Source organism: Centroberyx affinis, unplaced genomic scaffold, assembly GCF_046629955.1.
Source record: "Centroberyx affinis isolate AG114_WGS23_722 - 3 ecotype Tasmania unplaced genomic scaffold, CSIRO-AGI_Caff_v1 ptg004317l_1, whole genome shotgun sequence".
Classification (NCBI taxonomy): Eukaryota; Metazoa; Chordata; class Actinopteri; order Beryciformes; family Berycidae; genus Centroberyx; species Centroberyx affinis.
The window spans coordinates 91106-116167 of record NW_027282027.1 but is presented as its reverse complement, the minus strand read 5'-3'; the positions used below and the strand labels follow the sequence as shown (position 1 = coordinate 116167).

The following is a 25062-nucleotide window of genomic DNA, read 5'->3' as shown; positions in this document are numbered from 1 at the left end:
TCAAGTAAAAAAGGATAAAATGAGCGACAGCAGACAGCCCCCCTCCCTTTCTCACTGCAGTTGCCTAGCAACTTGAGGCTAGAGTGAAAATGGAGTGATGCTGCTGCATTTTATGAATGAAATTGGAAAAAAGAGCCAGAGAGAGGGAGGGGGAAGAGTGGGCAGACACACACACACACACACACAGAGTGCTGAGTCTAACCGCTGCTGCGCTTCCTTCACCGCCTTCCTGACTAGTCAAGGTGGAAAGCAGTTGTAAGTAAGCCGTAGTAAAGCAGCACAAGGTTCACAAAAGCAAAACAAACTTTATTATCACCACCACTGTTGTTACAAATATTTTTGAGGCAGAGAATATATAGAAAGTACAAAAAGAAAATATGCCCTCTCATTCTGAAGACAAAATAAGCGCTAGGGAAACATTATTTACAGTTAGACCTAAAACATCAAAACAACTAAACTGCAATACAACATGAATTTCACCTTTGTCTCCCTTACCCACATCTTCTGTGTGTAATTAGAGATAAATTGTACGATTAGAGTGAACACCATTCAGGACGTACATCCTATGTAACATTTTAAAGAACTACGTCCTGCTGAACATAGTCCAGATGGAAAATACAAGATTTGTTTCCACATTACATTCAGGTATTTATGTCAGGTATTTATGTGACAAACCTCAACAACAAGAGATCATTTCTTATGGCCGGTGCTTTGCCTATTCTGAAATGCATAGCACTGTGCTGGTGAGGGTATTTTGTCCATAGCTTTGATCTGTACTAATGAGGACAGAGTGAACGGTACAGTATGGGTAACAGACAAGGTAACACCAACATGTGATTAGGACTTGTAAGTCTCACAGCTGTTGGATATGGAGGTCATATCTGATGATCACCCCCATTCCAATCACTACCTTTTCTGGCTCATATGGTAAAATAAGGCAATATTGGTGGTGCAGACCTGTGTGTGTGTGTGTGTGTGTGTGTGTGTGTGAGTGTGAGTGTGAGTGAGAGAGAGAGACAGAGAGAGAGACAGAGAGAGAGAGAGAGAGCAAGAGACGGAGCACACAAGAGAGAAAGAGTTAGTGATAATTCCAGATCCATCCCATTTGCGCGCAGTCATCAGAAAGAGTGTCCCCGCTGCCCATGTCTGAGCCTCCTGTTCATGTCCACATTTTAGGTATATAGATCCATGCACCATACTGCGTTTGTGTGTCCTTGTCCAAATGTGTGTGTGTGTGTGTGTGTGTGCGTGTGGGTGAGTGTATACATAAGAATGGATTCTCGTCCACTGGTGTGTGCAGGTATGCGTGTATAAATCTGGTGATTCCTACATGCAGTCCATGGAGTTGTCCGGCATCAGTCCAAGGGCTGGAAGCTTCCCTGGTATACAGGATGGAGGGAGCATGCCGCTGATGTTGGGGGAAGGGTCAACGTTCTCACTGTCCTCCATCTTGTCTGCGGAGCCATCCCAGTTGATATGGAAACGGGTGACACGGGGGTTAGAGGCCAAAATATTCCTCTGGAGCTAAGAGAAAGGGAGAGGGGAAAAGTTGAGGTACATTCACCAATTTAATATTTCCAATTTTTGGCACCCTGAAATGGAAAAATGCTGCTACACAGCAGACAACTTGATGGAGTGTCCTTAAATTCAGTTTCGCCTGGCCGTCTCGTGCATTTAAATCCCGCCCGTTCTTAACCAAGGCTGACATTTTTTAGATATTAGACCGCAGATGAAATCGTTAACATTTTTCAACTTCACAATACATATTGGCAAATTTTTGCAATGCAAATTTTATTTCACCAACTTTTGTAACATAGTACATGCCTGCATGCGTGATGAGAGCAGAGAAACATACACACATCTATCCTTGGTTGAATATGAATCAGGAGATTCATTGTGGAAAAAATAAAAAATAAATAAAAAGACAGAGCCAATATATATACATATATATATATATAGTATATGTGTGTGTGTATATATTATATATACCTCACTCTACTCCTCTATACCTGTGCGCTATCACACTTCTTCACTGTGTCTGTTCTTTGTTGAGCAGTATTTACTTAATAAAAGGAAGTAAAACTTGTATTATTGCGAAAATCTAACTTGAACTATGAATCTTCACACCTTAGCTGCAGCTTTTCGCACAACTAGAAATGGAATGGAGTTGCAACTTGGAAGCAAGGGGAGTGGTTTCTGGGTGTTTCTGAACAACAGCTACAAAATGGTTAATATGACAATACAATGATGTATTTAATGTCGGAATACAGGACAGATTATGACAGCTTCAGTAAGAAGAGACAAAAAACATTAAGTTTTACATTGGCATTAATGGGGTGGCTCCCCATTAATGCCAATGTAAAACTTAATGTTTCTTTTGGGTTGCATGCTTCCCCTCCATTTCTATCCATGGGCCCTGGGGCTGTACAGAATCTGTACTTTATGACTAAATCATAGATGTATACATACAATAAACTCTGGTTCTGTGTGTGTGATGTTTGAGTGTAGCGTGGTTGGAGAGTGTAGTTACCTGAGTGTAGTCTGGTTTGAGAGGCGGGTTTTCTCGCAGTTCAGGGTCTGTGTACTCATTGTTGACGTAGTAACCAATGCGGATGAATTCCTGTCCACGGTAGGTGCAGGTTATGAGGACTACAGTCACTCCTACAGCATCACTCTCTGGAATCAGCCCTGTGTTAGGAGCATCTGCCTGGGGGGAAAGACAAGAAGACAGAGAGAAGGAAATGAGATCAAAATAAAGAGGGGCAGACGAGAGAGAAAGAGAGCGAGAGCGAGAGCGAGAGCGAGATGCACAACAATCTCAATTCTTATTATCGAAGTGCCTGGTGCTGTCAGTACGGGGGCCTCTAAAGCCCAATATGAAGAACCAAACTGGGGACATCAAATGTATTTTCACATTTCTCTACTCTCTAGTCCTACTAGTATTCTATGGCTTCTCGGGTTCTGTTGCATTTTGTAACATGAAAGCTAGTCATTTGGTGGGCTCATTTATACAAAGTGCTTTAGAAAACCACAAAGGAGCCATGTTAGTGTTAGAGCCATACTCTATCCATTGAGCTAAATAGGCCTTGGTCCGGTTCCATTTGTGTTTACTCAATTGTTCAGTTGTCTCTAACCTTTGTAATGTGACGAGACCACACACCTCCATGTCTAAGAACCCTGGTAATCTAGATAACTCAACAGTGACTTTGCAACTTTACATCAAACTAGTTTCAGAAAGGCAGGCTAGTGCATGGTGTACTAAAATGCTTTTTCACACCAACAGTAGGAAAATGGAGCCATCCAGGCTACACTTTTGAGAGAGTGCACATCAGTGGGAGAGAGGATGTGAGAGAAAAGATGAATATCCTATTATAAAGAAGGAAAAGTTTAGGGGACAGAATAACCTAATTTACAAAATAAATAACCTAACAGTGGGGGGGAGACTCACCTGGAAAACAAACATGTGTCTGCCTGCTGGTACCGGGCCAACGAGAACAGAGTCCAGAGTCTGGTCGTACTCCTCACTCTCAGCTGAACCCACATAGATGATCTTCCACTCCAGATCTGACACCGCACAGGGGAACAGTGAGACTTGACTGTTAAATACTTACGTAATACCTGAGAATTAGACATGGTAATCTTTACTGCTACAGTATCACATGATTAATATGAACGGTTGAATATAAGAAGGGACCATTTTTAGGTAGACAAATACCATTCCATTAAGCTCTAATTAAGCTCAGTGATTTAGTGGTGTATAAACTGGGCTGGGCAAACTATGACCTCTAGTAGGTGATAATCTTGAGGCAAACAACCACCAATAGAAACAAAAAAACTTTTTTTCCCCCAGAAAAAATCATTAATTAATGTGTTTTTAATGTGTAAAAACCTATACAACTTTCACCAGTTTGATGTCACTTAATATGACGTATACGGTAAATATACATCATAAAAATGTTCGTCAAATGGGTAAACTATTCAAATAAAAAGCTGGGTAAACTGAGTTTAGGTTTTACCCTCCACTGCATCCCTGGACATAAATGATCAAACATAATTTATCTCAGTTACTTTGACCTTGCTTTTGCCTTCTGCAGTTGAACCACATTACTAGTTACTTTCCTGCTGTGCTGGTCTCTACCCGCGATTTCCCACATCTCATTACGAGCTTGCCTGTTGCTACAGTAACATGTGATTAACCAATCGGCTACTTGCAAAAACGCCGCAGACCGCCCCAAATGTCAAAAACGAACCAATCTCTGGAGGAAGGAGGCGGGGCATTCTGCACAAACCGCGCCAGCGCCAAATTTCAACAGCTTGTCAAATATAACTAACCAGCCTAAATAATAGCCAAATGAACAAACAAACAACACACATTGCCAATCGATTAAACTTATCCCGCATCCTTAAATACCAGCATTATATTCCACTTAAGCAAAATGCGTACAGAAGGGTGGTGTTTAATGGCTAAGGTAGCATAAATAGTAAGGTAGCTAACAAGCATGTTAACGTTAGCTGCAAACAATACCCACCTTCCGGCAAATCCTCCATGCATTCAAACGTTATCTCAAACTGAAAAGGATTTCCAAATGGGCTCGGATTGTCCAGCACCGCAACATTCAGCACTTGCACCTTGGCCATAGCGTTGTTTTCTGTGGTGGCTCAACCTAGCAAACTGATTTGCTCGTCGCTTACGCAAACCAGGTTTTGCGAGTCACTCAGCACTTCACTATTGCAATGTTGCCTACAAGCCTCGGCGCTGCCGACCTCCACAGATGTAGGTAAAAGTCAGATTCTTGACAGACAATTCTGGGAGAACACCAACACTACTCAGTGGCTGAAGACGGAAGTACGTCACCATCAGAGGACCGGCTCTTCTTCTTCTTGTTTTACGGCAGAGGACCCTTTTTCAGCTGTGGATTTTACATTTTGCGCTGCGCTTTTTCGCCATCTATGGAAGGAAAGTACGTATTACACTTAGACAAACCCTCAACCAGGCGATAGTGTGTACAGATATACAGATCAGGCAGTGATGGCCGTAAGGCAGACTTCCACCTCTGTAAACAGAGGCTAATTATATTTTCAGAAAAGCATAAATATGTGCTTTTTTAAGAGCCTATCCTCATAGCTAACTTGATACTACTTTAACAGTCATTAGCATTAACAATGGCTTTACAAATATGAAAACCCAGTCTGTCTAGCCCATCGCTGTGGCTTGAGCATTCCCCCCCTGTAACTGGACTGCGACTCCTTTGCAAAGAAAATATAATGGTTTATGTTTGAAATGGGTTTTGAAATGTTTTTTCTTACTTTGGTGACCTATTGTTTTAGTTGAATCATTTTCTAGACAAGTACTATGAGTGCTGAGTAAAATTCAACTAAAGTAACAGTACAATATTTCAATACTCTTTACATGTTTTTCATGAGCCAGTTTCTTCTTTTTTTTTTCATTGTTTGCGCTACTCTTATAACTTCATAGTTTAGTCATTTCAGTTTTAGTGAATTATTGATTATTTTTTCTTGTAATTTGAAATGGCTTTATTAGGACACCTTGGTAAAACAAATAATTTGATTTCAAAATATGAAACATGGACTTTTAAAAAGGTACTGGGTATTTCCTGAGAACTTATGTTGTATTTCTTATATAGTTCTGGGGGTTGATGACATGTACATAGGGAAAATAATGGCACATGTAGGCCTATTTATTCTTCAGTAATTTCTGTGTTAATTCATGCATTGATCATTCATGCATTAGTTTTGTCTTTATTGTTATTTATCCCTTATTTGTCACTTGCAGTGGTGGGATTTATAGTTCTTATAGAATTTTCATATACACCCACGTTGCATATACTATATATGAGACACAGACCATGAAATAAAGACCAATAGACTTTAATGAATACAGCGTTACATTGTGACTTTTGCACACCCTCTCATCAATAACACACGTCACTTCTCCCATTGCAAGTCTGACATTTGCAAAACAAAACAAAACAGAACAAAACAAAACATGTATTTCCTTCAACTACTGCTGACATCCAAAGAGTGTGTACTGCTGGACCAGCTCCTCCATGCCCAAACAGGTGGGTCTGTACTTGTCAGTCTGACACTCTGCATCCGTGGGCCAGTACTCGATCCACATCCTCTCACCGAGCACATACTGATACCTGGGGAGAACACAGTGGAAGAGACATTTGGTCTTTATGTTATCTGTGTGTACGGAAATAGAATTCTTTGAGGTCGCATGTATAGTCAGTTTATTGCTGTAATCAATTTTACACTGTTGTAAAATGCACAACCAAGTACAACCTCAAAAGTTGTATAGTTAAATTTAATTTAATGTCATGTCACAAAAATTCCCAACAGCACATAAACCAAGCCTGCAAAGTAGGCACTCTTGATCTGCATGCAAGTACATCACATGCAGTCATAGAAAAGTGTGAAACAGTAAAAATGTTTTAGGGCAGACAATATTACACAAAGGTGAACACACACACACACACACACCCCCCAAACTCACCCTCCGTTCTTTTCATCTCTGTGCATATCTCTGGATGTGCCCATGATGAGATAGGATTTGCCTATCCCCAGCAATAAAGACTCCCTACAGTGGGGATAACTTAGGAACGCACGCAGTTGCCCCTGTACACCCACATCAAAACTTCCTGTAATAAAATATAGGAAAGCAGAAGGGAATTAAATACATTGCTACAGGCAAACAGACATTACTGCTGTCTACCTGGAAACACCAGGCAGGATGGGGAGCAGGGTCAAAGTGTCCATAAAGATTCAGAAAGGGGCAAAGAAATGTGTTTTTGTCACCTTTTAAGGCAATAAAATAATTCAAGGTATAAAGGAGATGAATACCCACCTTCCTTGATGACCTCGTCTATCCGCATCGTGTAAATGTCAGTGGATAAAGCATCTTTAAAACCTTCCATTCTCACTTTGTACACTGAGGAGAGAGAGGTTGCATGTTGTTAGCTCGATCATTTACTCACTCACGCACTCACGCACGCACGCACGTACGCACACACACACACACACACACTCTCTCTCTCTTACCATAATCTATTTTGCTGTTCACTTCGGTCTCACAGGCCTTAGCAGTGCGCTCATCATTGCTAATTTTGCCCTTCTTCTGCATACTGCAATTCTCTGGAAATACATAATTGGTACAAAATGAATACACTGCTGATGACTGAATTAAATAAGCACATGTAGCCTATGTATGTGTGTGTGGATGGGTGTAGCTGGCGGTGAGTCTGTAAGGGGCTTCAGCCCTATGGACTAAAGTTAGTTAAGAATCTTATAGTTAGTAATTCTAACTACTAAGGCTACTTCTGATGCTGTGATCCTACAAGAAAGTGTTGTTTCATGTGGAGGAGGGGTGTGGTTAAGATGTGGCAATATGTTTCCTTGGAATGAAGTTCACTCACTCCCTTAGATGGCAAGGTAAACACCAATGAATATGAAGCCATTCTGAGTGTTATTCTTAATTGTGCCGTGAAGGACTTCAACCCTGGTAGGACTTTCCCACCATGATATTAAATCTATCAAGGTCATGATTGGTCAATCCATGCTCTATGGCTATCTCATTCACCAGATCTTAACTCAAATGAAAGCTTAGACCATACAGGACAAGTTGCACCAATGACAGCCCCCCCCTCAACCATTAATAAAATCAGACAAGCGTTAAGGTCTTAAGAAAGAATGGTGGTGCACATTCCTCCAATATAGCTTCAGTAATGAATCTATGCCTAGATGCAGTCAAGCTGTTCTGGTGGCTCATGGTGGCTTATGACCAAGTAAGACACAGTTACCTGTGCTGTAACCCTGTGTCTACAGCTTAGAAGTCAGTTAGATGTAATGTTGCTTACCTTCAGCGCATGTGCATTCATCGTTTTGACAGAGTCTAAGTAGCTGTCCACCTGTCCTCTCCGGGTGGTAGAATTTCATACATGGTGTCTCTGCAAGGGGGGAAAATAGATATTTTGCGAGCTATTTTGTGCTGATTGATCATAGGATTTCTCTGAAAATGTACATTTAACATCTTCAGCTTGCTTGAGAATGCGTTTTAAATACCTGCTTAACCATCAGATGCACTGAAAGACAGTGGCAGCGATGAGTAAATGTTCAAGCTCAAAGAAGGCAAACTTATAGTATGTTTGTGTGTGTATATGTCTGTGTGTGTGTTTCTCTGTGTGTATCAATACACAGAGAGGTACAGGGTGTGTTTTATATGTCTCTTTGGGACTCACGGTCATAGTACTCGTAGACAGACACGGCTGCTGGTTGTAAGACGCCCACTTTCATCGTCTGGGTGATCTTGAAAGCGATCTCGTCTGGTTGTCTGTGAGACACCTGAGAAGAGATGAAAAACAAAGGTGTGTGTGTGTGTTTGTGTGTGTGTGAGAGAGAGAAAGAGAGAGAGAGAGAGAGAGAAAGAGAGAGAGGAGTGGTACCTTACCTTGTCCAGGTAGAGGATGAGAGAGCCTCTTTCTGACAGGGCTGTGTTCATCTCATACTTTGAAATGGTGCGGTCACGCCCTTTGGACAACTACACAGACAGACACACACACACACACACACACACACAGACAGATTGAGACAACCTACTAATAACATCAAAGATTAAAAATGCATCCTGTAACTTGAGTATTGATCTTTGAGCTATGTGTGTGTGGGTGTGTTTAGGCCCTTACCAAGTCCAGGTCATTTGTATCAGCGGTGAAGCCAGTGAGCAAGCCAATATCCAAGATTGACATAGTTGCATCTTTTTCCTTATCCAGATACCTGTACAGAGAATGGACAGAATAAGTAAAACAATGATGGATAAAAGGCAGATCAGATTAAAGCTATGGCCTTTGCCAAATATCAGCATTTATATATATATAAATATATAAACAACTACACAGACACATATATATATATATATATATATATATATATATATATATATATATGTATATATATAAATATACTGTGTGAAGCTGAATCGCAGTAATGATTGTCGGTATGGCTTCTTGTCATTCAGTATACTTACAAAATCTCTATTTTCAGCTTGTATATCTTCGCATTTTCATCCATTTTCACTGGAGGAGCAGAACATTGGACGACCAGAGCATTAGGATTTAAACGTCAGAAAAGAAAAACAGACAGACAAGATGGATGAACAGACAAAGAGACAACCAGACAGATACAAACAAGAAAAACCAACACATAAAGACAAACAGATAAACTGGGAGACAGACAGATAATCACCTGGGATGAGCTCCACAGAGATGTTAAACCTCTGACAGTCACTCTCCTTTTCTTTAGGCAGAGCATAATACAGCGACACCATCTGCCACAGACAGGGAGAGACAGACAGACAGAGTGCATCTTAATATTGCATACTGTGTAAACTGTTCTGTGCCCCTGTTTATATCTTTTCCTCTGACAATTTGCATACACAACGTTCTGGGAATTGTAAGGACTTTTTTGCTAGTTCATGCCAAGTTGTGAGTAGATAGTATTATTATAGTATAACAGAATGCAATGGTAACACTTTTTAGGAAGGTGATGTTAACAGCATTGCCTTTGGCCTCACCTGGGATTCACAACAGACACATCAGTACACAACAGATAATGCATATTGGACCAAACATTGTGGAATACTCACTGTCAGCGTGGCTTCTCCTGATCCTGTGGCAGTCACTTTCACGTCCTGGTTTATATCGTTGATCTGTGGTATTCACACACACACACGCACACACACACACACACACACACACACAACCTTATTAAAGAGATCATTCCTATCCATCTCGGTTTGTCTGTGTGTGTGTGTGTGTGTGTGTGTGTGTGCGTGTGTGCGTGTGTGTGTGTATGTGTGTGTGTGATCTCACCTTAGACGTTCTAGTGGCATAGTAGTTTTCCCTGTTGAAGTTGTACCGATCAGGTTTTGCCCTCCCTGGCAGTAAGATGTCCACATCCAGATCATACTCTGCTTCCTTAGCGTTGCTCCAATACTCAGCCACAGCCTGATACACTATGATGGTAGCCTGGAGAGATAGACAGAGAAAATGAAGGAGAGAAAACAAGAGAATCAGAGACTTAGAGAATAGCCCAGTAGTCTAAACCCACAGTCTCAAAACAAAGACACATAAATGTATTGACAGAGGGAGAGAGAGAGAGAGAGAGAGAGAGAGAGAGAGAGAGAGAGAGAGAGAGAGAGAGAGAGAGAGAGAGAGAGAGAGAGAGAGAGAGAGAGAGAGAGAGAGAGAGAGAGAGAGAGAGAGAGAGAGAGAGAGAGAGAGAGAGAGATCTGTGTTACCTGAGTGGATCCGTAGCCTCCGCCCACTTTCTTCTGTTTGTTGAACCATTTGACAATAGTGCCAGCCTCGTCAAATGCCTTTATTTATGGAAAGGAGTGAAAGGGTTAAAATCTCATTTTTCACTGACCTCGTGTTGGCTTTCTCATTAGGGAAATGCCTCTTGCCATCAACCCTCGGCCCTTTGAGTGACATACAATGATAACCTGTATGTTTTACATGGCATGATAAGCTAGTGAAACACATAGGAATGGGAGGTGCTCACCTTGACCTTGACCATGGCCAGAAGAGCATAAGCTGTGGCCTCCATTGTGTAAACATGTCCCCTGGGCACGGGCCAGTGGGATAACTCTGAGGAACACACACACACACACACACATCTATATTACTATACTGTACTTGTGACGATGACCTTCATTGACAACATTGATTCCCTAACCCCTAACCCCTAACGTCCAAATCACTTTGGAGGATTTTCCTCATCTTTCTATCCTTGTGAGTACAAGTACACACACACACAGTGTAATCAATAACCAATAATCACTGAAAACAGGTGTAATAGTCGTTATGGGCTACACCCATAGATGAACAATATTTTTGCAGAAATGTATCTATAGACATGTTTCTGAATATGTATAGGAATATGGTTGTGTGGAGAAACCTTTGGATGCAAACTGGTAGAGGGTCTCCCGGTTTAATTTGTTTTCATTGGCCAGGGCATACGATGTAATGGCAACAGCATATGGGTTGGTGATGCTGGGCAGACGCTTCTCCAGGTAGTCTACTGCTTTGTCTATACTGCCTGGCAGACTCTGGACACATGGAAAAGACAGATTATGAGCCTGATATCCATATCCACATGGGTTTGTTTTGATTATGTGTCTTGTTGTGGGCTATGAGATGGGATGGATAAAGAGAGAAGGGACAGATAGCAGGGATTTGAGCAGGGGCATAAAAAGCAGGAAAACAAAACAGAAATGTCCCATTAAAAATGAATGAGTGCATTCCACATTGGGTTAGGGTTAGGGTTTCCGCATTCGAGTAATGTTTTAACCTTGTCCAGTGGTGGATAATGACTGATTCTTTTTACTAGTCCGTATTCGCTCTGCACACTTTTACTCCTGTCTTCGTATTTGTCCTATATGTCCCCTCTTTTACCCTCTATTGTGACCTATAGGCAAAGCCGAGATTCATTAATCATTGTTACTATTAGAGGGGAGGGGAACAGCTGGCAAAAGAAAGGGAGAGATATGGAAATGAGTAGAGGAAGAAATAAGGGGGAGAGGGAAAAAGACAAAACAATGTGTGCGGGTGTGTGTTACTCACATTAACAGTGGCAGCACATAGCGTGCGTGACTCCTGCATAGCAATGAGTATAAAGGCAGTCATAGAGGCATCTGAATCTATGCCGCGCACATCCCCCTACACATGAGTGCACACACACACACAAACAAATACAAATGTCAGTACCATCAATATCATCATCAACTACAATATCCATCTGCTTATTCATTTAAGAAGACAGTCAAAGACTTGGAAATGTTTTCATCTCGCTTAGATTGTATTTTTTTTTCTTGTTTTTTAGCACCAAGATGAAGAATCAGTATACGTACAATCATCTCTCCATGGTACACCTTTCCAACTTCCTTAAAAACACCGTCAGGTCGCTGTGATTTGAGAATCAGAAACTTGATGCCGTCACAGATAAAATTATTTTCCACCGCCACCAGTCTATTAGCCATGGAAAACACCTTGGCTACATAGGCTGTCAACCTTGGAGAGGGGAGGAGAGGAGAGAAGATGGAATAACAGTTTAACATTAGCTTTAGTTTCATTTATTTGCACATGAAATAGACCCCATATCCTTGCATATACCTATAATCTAAAAAGTTAAAGATCTATGTGCATGCATTTGTGCATAAGTTCATGCATGCATGTGTTTGGATGCCTCACCAGCTGCTGCTGCCGTGAGTTTTCCACACAGCAAAAGACCCATCACCCTTACGGTAGGCAAGCTGGTTCTGGTAGCCTGGACACACACAACAACACACAACCTGTTTAGTGACAGCCAGCCATCTCTGCACTGAATCTTCTTCATTGTGAGCCAGTTTGAGGACAAGGATGGAGCCTTTTAAATGGGGCTCCTCAATTAAACCGAATTTAGTCTGGGACCTCACTCGGCTTTAGCCATGCCTGTGAAACTGTCCCTAAATGCATCTGTGTATGCCTACCGGTCTTGATATGTTGGAGGGCTTCGTCACGTTTCTTAAAGCCCACATTTTCCCACTGGTTGGTTGCGTCCAAATATGTGGTGGCAATGACAGGCAAGGTCGTGTGGATCATGTTCTGCTCCCCACAACCCCTTGGCTGGTAGATCAGACTATCCATAGAGCTCCCACTGATGGCATTCTCCACCAGCACACTCAACTGCTGTCCTCCTGCACACACACACACACACACACACACACACACACACAAACACATTTGAGGTCAGGCAAGGGTCAAACAGTAAGGTTGTAATTTGCTGCTGAGAAGATGGAAAGACACCAGTCACTAGGAACAATAATAATTTACACCTGTGGAGCTACTTTTAAAAAGCACTATACACAACAACATGCCCAAATATAATGTTGTGTCTCACCAGTCACAGAGATCTGTGTGCTGGTAGGCGTGTTTGGAACCATATCTTGCTTAGAAATTCCACTGTTGATAATCTCCTCTTGGTGACCATCTGAAAGGCAGATACAGTAGGCAAATTAAAGGATTAGGAAATTAAAATCTTTAATATTACTAAGTAAATTATTGCTTTTCTCATATTGCAGCTCCTAAACTGGTAAACTCACTGTGATTATTAGGGTCTAGGGTTACCTTCCTTGGAGATTTTACCAGCACTCCTTCAGGCTGGCAAAAAAACCCCAAAACAATAGTTAGGATACACACGTAAACATTTTACATCACCGTGTAACAAAATACAATGTGGCTTGCCTGTAAAAAAAATGCACTTGTTATTAAATCTGTCATTTTCATTTTCTGTTTCTTAATTTTATTCTTCTTTCTAACTCTATTTGAAAGGCTCGATGTGCAGCACAATTCTTTTTTGAGACAATTAAGCACCAAAATATCACTGTCCACTTGTCCACTTTAAATGGCAATAAGAACAACTATGACTTGATTTTCTCCCTAAGGCTTGTGGCTAACTAGCCCTTCCCAGCTGAGCATCACTATGAATTGGTTGTGACTGACTGAAAGTAGCCACACACAGACACACCCAAAGGCCTGAGAGGAAATAAAGAAAATAAAATAAAGTTTACACAATGAAATACTTCCTTTTAGAGCAGCTCATGCACTGCGACAGGAGAATTAGAGTGCATCAACTACAGATTATGTTTTCATATGAAATTCCATGCTATCAATACACTATGCCGTGTCTGTTTCTCTTACCACCACCAGCAGCATCCTCATGACTCCGTCGTTGAGCGATGAGTCTTTAACAGCTGCTTTGACCTCAATGCGGAATTTCCCATCCTTCATGGGAATAATGATGAAGGGCACCGCCCGCGTGGTTTCGGCTCCAACTCGGACCTCCTGGCGATACTTCCCACGCTTAGAGGCTGAACTGCACACATGCTCTTCCTCAATCAGATCAACACGCACCTTGATACAGGGGTGGGACAGAGATGGAGAGGCAGAGAGAGAGACAGAGAGAGATTGATCTATGTGTGGTTGGTCTCAGACGAAGGCTCCTATACAGAGCAGTTCAGATGTTGATGAAATACAGTATGTTGCTTATTCTGGGGGTCTACTGGTAATCTCTTCATGGTTAAATAATTCTTTGGCACTTTTGACAATTTCAGGCACTTTTTTTCCATTAGCACTAGAATCACAAAGATGTTAATCCTGTCCTAATCCCCAAACTGTTTTTTAAAGGTTTTTTCTATTGTGCTTTGTTAAATAATTATAACCCAGGTTAAATTTTGGGTCAATTTCTGTTTTCAAGCAACTAGATGTGTACCCACCCCATGGTGGAATCAAGTATGTAGATGTGCAGGCCTAGAACCCACAAGCAGCCTATAATAACATTTTGAATAGCTTCAATCACTAAACTACCGACTACACAAACTTTGCCATGCTCAAGATATTGTGTTGACAGTGTGTCCTGAAACATGGGGGCAGAAGAGCCCAGACTTACAGTGACAGGTTCGGGGCTGTAGTTGTGTAGGATTGCCTTAACTTCCAGCTGCTCTCCGCGGACAGCTGAGTAGGGCAACCTGAGGTCGATGAAGAATTCCTTCCGAACGATTACCTCTAATGGATCGGCCACACAGATACCTTCAGGAGGGGAGGAGGAACAAGCAAGGGGAGAGACAGAGGAGAGGAAAGGGGGGTAGAGGAAAAGGCAACGGAAGGGGGAAATGACTTTCAGATTGGTGGGGCACATGCAGAAGTTCTTGCACTTCCAACTAGTCGCAGGTAATGTGTCATGAGAACATTAGCCGTGCAGAGAAAGAATCCTCACCGTGCGTTCTAGACAGGCTGATGCCAGTGATTTGCCAGGTTGTGATTGAGTCTTGCAAAGGGATATTTTTGGTGAACGACGTGTGGTCACTGGAACAGAAGAGAGACAGTGTCAGATTGAGGTGTAGGTAGAAGGCAGCTTCCAATTCCAGTGAATGCAGTATCTGTGTATGTTTGTGTGTGTGTGTGTGTATAGGTTTCAGTTGCCTCACCAGTTGCTACCACGAGGGCAGTTAGGTAGCGTGATGTCCGACCACAGCCAGCTCTCAGGGAACTTGGTACGAGAAACAATCTCATTGCTGTCCATGTAACTTTTATCATCCTCCTCACCTAAAGTGTCAGATGGAAAAATGTTAGATGTGGTCAAGTCATCATTCCAGTCACTCTCTCTCCTGTCCACTAAATCTCTCTCTTTTCCTTCCAACTCTCTCTTCTGTCCTCCCCCTCTTTTATGCCCTCTGCCGTGTTCAACTTTGTTTCACTACCTACTCCCTGTCTTTTTTCCTTGCTTTCTTTTCAACCATCACCTCTTCCCTGCTTGTGTCTCTCCACCTCCTCTAATACCATACTGGGAGGCAGTGAGCCTTTCCTCCCCTCTGTCTCCACCCACTTCTAGTATTAACATGGAAACCAACCACGCAGGCCTTGCCCCCGTCCCTTGTCCCTGTCTCTTACTGCGGGCCAGATAGAGGCTGTCGTGCTTTATTTCAGCTCGCTGGCTGGCTAGCTCCTGGCAGCAGTGCAGGAAGGCCTCGACGCAGGCCGCATCATCCCCGATGTACGTGCTACGACGCTCACAGTTGTATGATAGTGGGGTGTCTTTCATGCCGTCCACACAACATGACTGTTGCTGCTTGTCTGTGTATTGACTCCCTGGAAGGGATAGAGGAGAGGGGTGTGAAGGGAGAAATAAGGAGGTGAGAAGAGATGGTTTGGGACAGATGGAGAAGGGTGATATAGAGAAGGAGATTTATTTAAGACTTGAAGATTTAAGACTTGCACATGTAAATACAACACCATTTTAAAATTGGGCTAAATTGAAATGGAAATTGTGCCTCTATAGGCCAACTCTCGCCCAGCATGACAAAGACATGTATTTGTGAAAGTCAACATGTACAGGTCCTACATACCATTTCAGATATGCTGAACTGTATGGCAGAATAGCATTACGTGTGAAAATGTGTGAATGTGTGAATATGTGGTTATTTGGTGGTTTGAACTGTGGCTCTTACTTAGGGTGGTTCTGACCTCCAGGATAGTGGTGGCTCGTTTCCTCCTGCTGGCGACTGGACACTTTAATTCTGGAAACGCAACACAGACTGGCTTTTAGACAGAACCCAGCGAGGTTGGACCATGGCTTGATTACAACCAGGTCACCTGACTTAGTAATTCTAACCAGAATTAGTCTTGATCAATGTGCACATTCCCATAACTACTGTGACATTCTCAGCTGAATGGCCGCTGCAGTCGAAAATAAACCGATTATATGAAAATAGAGATATCTGAGATGTTAAATTAATAATTTCAATTTTGAAACACAGTGTGTATTCTTATAGAGTTGTGGTTATATACATGCACTGGTATCAGTCATGTGATTCTGATGTCAATATCAGAGTAGGGAACGCGTGGCTGGTTGGACACAGCAGGTGGAGGGAGAATGGATCTACATGCAATAGTACAACCTGTTTGTTGGAGCTGGGATCATCTAGTGCCAAACACAATATTAAGTAAGAGGCTCAGTGATGGAGAAATTGAAACTGGCATTATACTTATACCAGGACAGTTAATATGTTGGATGGAATAAGACTAGTAGGAAGAGGGAAATGGACAAAGGAATATGATTGGAGTGGAGTGTTGTCACCTTGTCTGTAGGGAGTCCCGGATGCGGTGTCGGTCTCAAACAACAGACCGGCATCATAGAACACACCCATGCTGTTCTTTCCTCCACCTGGTGTGCAGCCAGTGTCATACTTCTCCACTATGTCCCACACCTGAGGGGGGTGGAAGTCACGCACACACAGACACGCACACAAACTGGTAAGCACAAATAAGACAAATCGGTAAACTGACGTGGAGAGTTCTACTCTGAAATGATACAAGCATCTTTTGAAAAAAGCAACACATACATATACAAGATAACTGCTGCAAAAACCCCATATTGGATATTATTTGAAGCTACTGGCTATCTTAACACTCTTGCATCTACAGCAGTTATGTTTCAGAGAATTTATTCATCTGTATAAATGATATAATTACGTTACCTTTTGTCCGAAAAAGGTAATATGCTTTCAAATATATTCAAAGATAAAAATAAGATCAAGAAAATGCCTTGGTCTGTGTGAGGCGGTGCTTGTTGTTGAGGACGTAGACGCCTTTGTCAACTGCCACCAGTCCCACCATGGCACCTGGGTCTCCTGTGACCTTTAGACCGAACAACCTACGAGGCTCAAAGGACGGGACGGCTCTGGTTGATTCCAACTTCAACTAAAGCAGGAGAAAAGTATTTAGATGAGAATATCTGTGTTTTTTTGGTTCGTCTGTGGATGTCTCTTCACCCACTTCAATACTTTTCACTACCATCAGTGCTGTGTGTCTCACCGAGCCCATGCAGGAGTCCTTGACATCCACCCAAACAGAGTCTGACACCACCTCGTTGTCATTCAAGTGGTAGTAGGCTACGATGCGGAACGATGGCAGCATCTCCTTGGTAATGGGCTCTATCAGGGTGATCAGAACTTGGCCTTGAGTCCTGTAATGGCCATGTTTCACCAGCCGGCCTCTGCTCAGGATCTGAAGACACAAACAGATTTACACATCAAAGCCCATGCATTACCACACATGCTGTACACGCATGCACATACTACACAGGTATGCAGGAAGTACCACAATAAAACACACACACATGAAATCTAACTCACCAGGTATGTGATGTCATGGGGGTCTGTGTGCCTGTTGAGGTTGAGGTTGATTTTCAGGTTGTCTCCTAAATTCTGCTCAGACGAGTCAACCCCTGCAAAAAAAATCCCACCCTACAGTTACTGCTAGAAGCTGAGGAGATGTTGTGCATGCAGGCTACAAGCAGAAAGGTTGGTTCTAGTATCACCACCAACAGCACCACCATCCCTGACTAACATTACCATCTAATACACTGATTTTATTTCAACATGTTCTTTACCTATGTGTAGGTAGTTGTTGGTTTTGGAGACATATGGAAGGGCCGTCATACTGGCTGATGCCTGCCTTAAAGCTCCAATGGCTGGATCATTAGTCTTTGCCTGTGATTGCACACACACACACACACACACACATATAACGTGATGTAAATAAACATGAAAACCTTGAGTCTCAACTCAATTCAATTCTTTGCTATCCTATCGTATCCAAACTGTATTGTCCTGTAGGGGAACTTTGGTTTGCAGACAGGATAAAATGAAATAACAATAACAATATGAAATAACAATAAAACCACAATAAAAACACATAACATAAAGGCACAATAAAACATAGAATAACCACAACATATACCCATTTAGCCCAAAATCAGTTGATAAGACCAGGCAAGCAATCAGTAGCTTGATGTAGTACAATAAAAAGCAGTGCATCAGTGCAAAACACAAAATTTGTGTGCAGGCATAAGATGCTACATCATTTCATGTGCAAACTAGTGGCACTCAGTAGAGTGCATACCTCTGTCAACACTATGCAATTGTCAAGATATGTCAATTCCATATGTCGGATTTTCACCAAAAGTTAATAATTTCTTCCATGCCCCATTACCAACTTATTTCGCATCAGGAGATGCACATAATTTTATGACTGGACCTGAAATGGGACATGAGATATGCCTATTCAAATTCTTGCCACCTTTAAGCATTTTAGTCAGTTATCACAACACCACATTTGTTGAGCGGCCATTAGGGCTGCCCTTCTACCACTGTACCAAGTTTGGGAAAAATTTGATGGTGGTACGCGAATCCTCTCCGAAGTTACATGCCTCTGAGAAGCCACGCCCACTGCCACATTTCCCTTTGGCCAATCAGTGTGAAAAGTTAATCAGTTCCCCCTTGCCCCGTGACCAATCTTTGGACAAAGTTTTGTGCAAATCCGTCCATAACTTTTGGAGTTATCCTGCTAACAGGCAAACAGATGGAATGGGGCAAAAACATAACCCCGTCCAACTCTGCTGGTGGAGTTTATTAAGCAATCGTCCTTGTTTCTTTCACTCTTGAGTTAAGGCTCTCTAGACTGATGCCCAGAGAGCATCAACTCAAAGGGAGCAACCAGAACAGTCACCACATCAAAGATTAGTTGTGCCTGGCTGTTTTCATCAACCATCCCCAGTCTGTTTTACTGCTTAAGCTTCATCTGCCAAACTAGACAACAATACAAAAGGTTAAAAAGATTCAGTAATACAGTTTTTATAATAGACTTACATTGATAACCAGGTTTGAGGCTGCATTATTTGCGACTGTATTGATTGTAAGCTTGGCCATGCCGTTAGCTGCGGTGAGGCCCTTCACCGGGCCTGGTTCCACCTCCACAGGAATGCCATATGCCGGAGTGTCATCAGGGTTCATGACGTGAACCTACCATCCAGGAGACAACAGCAAAGCATTCAGAACACATCAAACTATCTTATTAAAAACACGTTTAAGGGCAATCTCCAAATATTACGATGGAAATAGGTGGAGAAATTCTGTCCATCATTTGAAAAAAGTGATACACTGATTGCTGGCATGATGAATTTCAGGTAGCAACATTTTTTCCATAATGGATATATAATATAATACAATCCTTCAGGAATGTAACCTTATTCTACTGTCATTTTAAGTCAAAATAGACAAGAGTGTCAGCTACTTGTGATATAAATATGAAAGTACTTTACCGCAACATCAAAGGACATTCCTGGTTTGAAATATTTGGGTGTCTTCTTGAAGTGGATGGCGTAAGGAGATGTGACAATCTGGATACCTCTCAACTCTGCCTCCACCATTTCACTACCTGTGAGAAGACACACACACACACACACACACACACACACACAAATTAAAAAAGCATTTTCACATCTCTTCCTCTCATAAATCCACACATGATCCCCATGCACATGTATACAGACGACACAGACATAGAAACAGACACATACAGTCGCTCTTCTTACCGGTCTCCGTCAGCACACTGACAGCTACAAATATGGAACTCCCCACCAGTTCCTGGATGTTAGTGAAGGTCTGTGTGATGTGCGCTCTCTGCAGTTTGACCTGTCCAACACCTCTCGCGACCTGAAGACATAATCCAAAAATCCATCTTTCTAAAAAAACCTCTAAATAAGTAGATAGTTGGTAGGTAGTTTACTTGTGAATAAATTGTTATTTACAAGGACAGCCTGGCTGAGGCATTCAAAGCATTCTAAATATATGTGTAGACAATCTGATTATGTTTAACTGGAATAACTTTTGACAACTGGAAGACAATAAAATCTCAGACATGTAAGGCAGAAGTTTGTGCTTGTGTTTGCATGCGTTTGTGTGCGACTCTGAAAGAGAAAGAGAGCAAGCGAGAGAGAGAGAAAGAGAGAGACAGACAGATTGACCAACCAACTGGCAAAGACAGACAAAGATGGAGTAAAAGTGTGAGTATGTGCTGACCGCCACTCTCTGAAGAGAGCCAGGAAAGCTCCTCTTTTGATCCTGATGCACAACCCCAAATACCACGTAGGCAGTCCCGTCCACCTGTTGACCAAACAGATACCTAAAACCGCACATAAAGACCTTGTTAACCCCACAGTAAAGTAGAACAATAACAATCAAAATGGGAATGCAACAACAAAACTAAAAACTGACATTCAAAATGTAACTGTGAGAATCCCCAAACAACCTCGCTCTGAACAACCCCCTCTACCTTTTACTGTTCCCCCAACCCTCTCTCCTACTTCCACAAAATAAAAACTTGCACATACGTAGCTTTGATGTCGACGTTGAACTCATTGGTGTCCACATAGAAGAAGGAGTTCTCCGGGCTCAGCTTAACCTCAAAACTAGGCAGCACTGGAGAAGGGAATTCATTTCATTCAGTGATCACCGCAAGCTGAAAAGTTGCCAGTTATTGTACAGACATAAAATAAAGAGTTTGGTTAAAGAGTGCAATTGACTTACCATATTCTTTGACCTCAAACTCAGCAGAGTAGCTCAGCTGTGGGTTGCTGTGGAACTTCGCCACCAACTTCCACACTCCAGGACTACACACACACACACACACACACACACACACACACACACACACACACACACACACACATTAAAGCACAAATTTAAATCAAGTAATGAATTAACAGATTCATAAGTCAGTCTATGACCATGACAGTTGGTTGGTCACTCCATGGTAACAAATGAGCCCAATTCAGACTGCATAAATTTATACAAATGTTACGCAGATTGGGATATGCACATGTGAGCTGACTTGGCCTATAGAGAGTTTTTAGGTGACATAGCTGGTGGCTAACATTATGTAGCTATTAACCAGCATTAGTGGCTGCTAGCTGCGTCTTAATATAAATATCAGTTGCTTTGCTAAATTAGCTTGCTGGAAATAATAGGCTGGAAATATCTCGATGTGACATCACGCTGTTTACATTTCACCAGTTATCCACAGGAGTAAGAGAAATACACCATCAAGCCACAAATGGGTCCAGAAATGTAAGGTAGTCTACTGTACATCACCAGTTCTTTTAACAGTGTTAAGTTTTGGTTTTTTTTTGTTTTTTCCTTTAAATGTCCATCTTGCAGGAGGTTCTGACGGAGAAAAAAATAAATAAATAAAATAAAAACCCACCTGGCAATTTCAGCAAGTTTGTAGTCTCCAGAGTGGATCCCTGATTTCAGTGAGACGGGGTCAAGTGGTAAAATGATGCCGTCAGGGGTCTAATAATAAACAACATTGAACAGCAACCATTAACTGCGAGTATTACCAATTAACCAATTAACTCAATAAACATGTACTACGTTTCCAACAAGCAAGTCGTGCCCTTAAGTGATTATCTTCTGTCTACATCTGTGTGGCTCTTCAGCTTCTTCAATTCCTTTCTTCCTCTTAGGAAGAGGCTATGTGCAAAAGTGCAACTCGACCACTAGAGGGAGACATGCATATATTTTCACAGCCCTCCCCCAGGAAATAATGTAGAGTGAGTCTTTCCCTGGCTATGGACATGGCAAGGGGAAGGATCTTCTGTTACGCAATTATGATTTCACTAGTGTCCCAAGAGGCTGATTCCTGATTATGGTAATGAACATAAAAGCAGACAGTTGAGACTGTGACTGTAGAATTGCAGGTGGCAGCGCTCTCCAGTTTCAGCTAAACTCTCCAGTTTGTTATTCTGCTGCGCATGATTATAACTCTTTCAACATTTTCTGCTCTCTTTCTGGTATTACTACCATTCTATGCAAAATCCATCTCTGTTCTCTATTACAAAACAAATTCCTAGACAAACAGGTCATAAACAGATAGATAGATATGATATGGAAATATCATGCAATGATGTGCTTATGAAAGATACCATACCTCAATCTCAATGGCAATGGAAGCATCAGTATGATCATCCCTTTCAACAGGCTCCATGCTGGGGGTCACACCAAACATCCTGTAGTGGACTGAGAGAGAGAGAGAGAGAGAGAGAGAGAGAGAGACATATGATTGTTGCTGTTGAAGATGACGATGAGGGTGTACCCAGTTCAGTCATGTGACAGTCTTAACAGTAAAACGTAAAACCCAGGGTCCCGCTGCTGGCAGGTGCCTGGACAACAACGTTTCAAGTTTCCAGTATAAGTATTTCAAATGTGCTAATGTGCAAATGTGCTGTTAATCTTTTGTAAGCTAATATCTTAAAAAATATTTGATAAAATAGTCAACATTATTATCAAGACTGCAACAGTTTAATAAGGTGAGGTGTCACATTTTTCTGCTGGACTCACCTTTGCTGTTGGGGGTGTAGAGGGTCTTGTCGGTCTGGATGAAGATGTAGCCAGACTGGAAGGAGACCAAGACCACCTTCTCCAGCAGCCGGTTAGGGAACTGAGCCAACAGGTACACATACTGCTTCATGGTAGGATCCCTGTTGAAGTCAGCAGCGGGAATCTGGAACCAGTATGGGGGGGGGGGGGGGGGGGATCCACTGTCACTGTAACTCTCAAGAAACACTAAAATATTAATTACAAATAATAAAATAATTTAACTTTGTCTACTTTCCCTTGTTTTTAGACTTGTTAGAAAAATGATTTTGGTGATTGACTATTTGTTGAACTTGTAGGTATGGACACTATATAACTATACACTTTAATGTAACTCAGGCAAGACTTCAAAATACATCGCTATTTTGCCAGTGAAACAAAGTAATAATAACACCACAGTATTTCCACAGTACCGTAATTTGGCTGAGGGCCTGAAAGTGGCCTGCACTAGTAAGGGTGACGGTATTGGAGGCCAGCCTTTTGGTTTTGGTTGGATGGTTCATCACGCTGATTTCGACCACGATGTCTCCGCCGGAGCAATCTTGACATTCCACAAAGATGTTCTCTGCTGTTCCTACCCGCAGCAAGTTGGGGGCAGACATCACCTGCCTGTGGGGGAGGAGAGTGGGAGAGGGGGGGAGGGGGGGAGAGAGAGAGAGAATGGCGTCACTGCTTGTATAGCTTTTAAACACTCAGAAAATAAGGTCCAGTGTTGCACCTTTTGTCCCGCGGGACGTATTGACGTATTGACGTACTGACAGTGAGGAAACACTGCTGCTCGATATGTACTAACTTGCTACAATCATTTTGATCTTTTTAATTTAATATGGATTTCTATTTCATTTTATCTATTTAAGAGTGGCAGCTCAGTGGTAGCACTGTGGCATCAGAGCAAGAGGGTTTGAATCTCGGCCCCGGTCCGTTCTGTGTGGATTTTGCATGTTTCCTCCCACATTCCAAGTCAGGTACATCGGAGACTCTAAATTGCGATTGTGAATGTGAGCGTGAGTGTGTTTGTCTCTGTGTGTTTGTCTGTCTATATGTATTAGCCCTGTGATGGACTGGTGGCCTGTCGAGGCTGATTCTGTGCCTTCTGCCCATGCTGGGACAAGCTCCACCCCCCCACCCCCCACCACCACCACCACCACCCCCCACTCCCTTACAGAGCCAACATTTTAATAAAGTGTAGTGGTGGAGTGAAAAATCCAAAGGAGAAGATGAAGGTCAACTGCCCCTTCATGGACCATACACACAGTGACAAATCTATTGATTATCTTGACCAAGATCCAGCGCTGGTTCAATAAAACATTTCATCATTGCTGTGGATTTTGTTTGCCATGTCTGATGAAATGCCTGTCTGCGCAAACTCTGAAAACAAAATTTGGGCCAATTTAATATCCTGATTTCAAAGGTGAAGTTACCTTGACTTATGGAACACAAACAGCGAATGGTACTGCGTGTCATTGTATTTCACAATGTGAGGAGTAAGTGCAATGAAACTAAATACTAATACTCTCTTAATCCTCAAAATCCCATGAGCACAATGCTTGCCCTGAACCCATACACTCTCTAAATTGACAATAAGTGCAGATAATCCCTGGTTTTATTGTTGCTCCTACTGCAATTTCAGCAATGATGTGCATATCATGAGGCAGCGCTCAACATTTCAGCTCTGTTGATTTTGATTTAGATCTGAACAGATATAAGCTCAGGAACAGTGTATGGAGGTAAGATAGGTCTACTTACAATTGAGCTCCATCAGCCAGGTAAGTTAGGGAGGAAAAGGCCAGAGAGGCCAGGCTTAGCCACAGCAGGGTCCTATCACCCGATCCCATGTCTGCTGTCAATGTAGGGTCTGCTCATCAGCACCCTGCCTTTTATCCCCTCTCCTCCTCTCTCGGCTCGACCCATCCCCTCTACCTCTCTCCATTGAATCCATCCCTCTCTTGCACATGTAGACACATTTGTGTACACACAAACACAAAAACACATAATTTCCCGGCAGTAGTTGAGTAACTGTTGGTTCTGATAAGCGTTAACTCTGCTCTGAAGACAAAGATAAACAGCAGAAAATCAATGTGGTAGGTTTAGTGTTTGAGTGATTTATGACTGCAACTGAATAAACACTGACAAAACAAACATTCTTGATGTACGTATTATGAAATCTTTACTTTCTATAGCTCATTCTTTTTCAGCATATTGAGACACTTGTGGTACTACATGTTACTTTGAGC

General features: G+C 42.1%; 2 protein-coding genes across 2 annotated transcripts; both read right to left on the bottom strand.

Moving 5' to 3' along the window:
• Positions 1–320: 320 nt before the first annotated feature.
• asf1bb (anti-silencing function 1Bb histone chaperone) lies at positions 321–4829 on the bottom strand. Its single transcript, XM_071543442.1, has 4 exons — positions 4530–4829; positions 3449–3564; positions 2531–2707; positions 321–1524 (listed from the first exon to the last, which is right to left on the bottom strand). The coding sequence occupies exons 1-4, from the start codon at positions 4636–4638 to the stop codon at positions 1327–1329; spliced, it is 600 nt and encodes a 199-aa protein (XP_071399543.1). The 5' UTR covers positions 4639–4829; the 3' UTR covers positions 321–1326.
• Positions 4830–6022: 1193 nt separating this feature from the next.
• LOC139664564 (complement C3-like) lies at positions 6023–24663 on the bottom strand. The gene is made up of 43 exons (XM_071543419.1): positions 24575–24663; positions 23242–23437; positions 22793–22955; positions 22383–22471; positions 21657–21745; positions 20981–21063; positions 20785–20872; positions 20474–20576; positions 19987–20107; positions 19714–19829; positions 19262–19414; positions 18004–18103; positions 17747–17838; positions 17427–17618; positions 17157–17312; positions 16690–16819; positions 16061–16129; positions 15504–15701; positions 15041–15158; positions 14830–14918; positions 14503–14642; positions 13755–13967; positions 13157–13214; positions 12955–13044; positions 12545–12751; positions 12267–12342; positions 11927–12086; positions 11640–11735; positions 10975–11125; positions 10579–10664; positions 10316–10393; positions 9888–10043; positions 9662–9724; positions 9262–9343; positions 9044–9092; positions 8703–8793; positions 8468–8557; positions 8259–8361; positions 7878–7967; positions 7063–7155; positions 6869–6952; positions 6518–6662; positions 6023–6164 (listed from the first exon to the last, which is right to left on the bottom strand). Exons 1-43 carry the CDS (start codon positions 24661–24663, stop codon positions 6023–6025), a joined length of 4977 nt encoding a protein of 1658 aa, XP_071399520.1.
• Between the last annotated feature and the right edge of the window lie 399 nt (positions 24664–25062).

Excerpts from the sequence above, each read along its gene's own strand:
- asf1bb (XM_071543442.1), bottom strand. The coding sequence starts at position 4,638 with ATGGCCAAGGTGCAAGTGCTGAATGTTGCGGTGCTGGACAATCCGAGC. Across the intron at positions 3,565-4,529 it reads CATGGAGGATTTGCCGGAAG|ATCTGGAGTGGAAGATCATC; the intron begins GTGGGTATTGTT and ends GTGCGGTGTCAG. Across the intron at positions 2,708-3,448 it reads GACACATGTTTGTTTTCCAG|GCAGATGCTCCTAACACAGG; the intron begins GTGAGTCTCCCC and ends CTTTCCCCCCAG.
- LOC139664564 (XM_071543419.1), bottom strand. The coding sequence starts at position 24,663 with ATGGGATCGGGTGATAGGACCCTGCTGTGGCTAAGCCTGGCCTCTCTG. Across the intron at positions 22,472-22,792 it reads CTACACCCCCAACAGCAAAG|TCCACTACAGGATGTTTGGT; the intron begins GTGAGTCCAGCA and ends TCTCTCTCTCAG. Across the intron at positions 13,045-13,156 it reads CCTAGACCCTAATAATCACA|ATGGTCACCAAGAGGAGATT; the intron begins GTGAGTTTACCA and ends TCTGCCTTTCAG.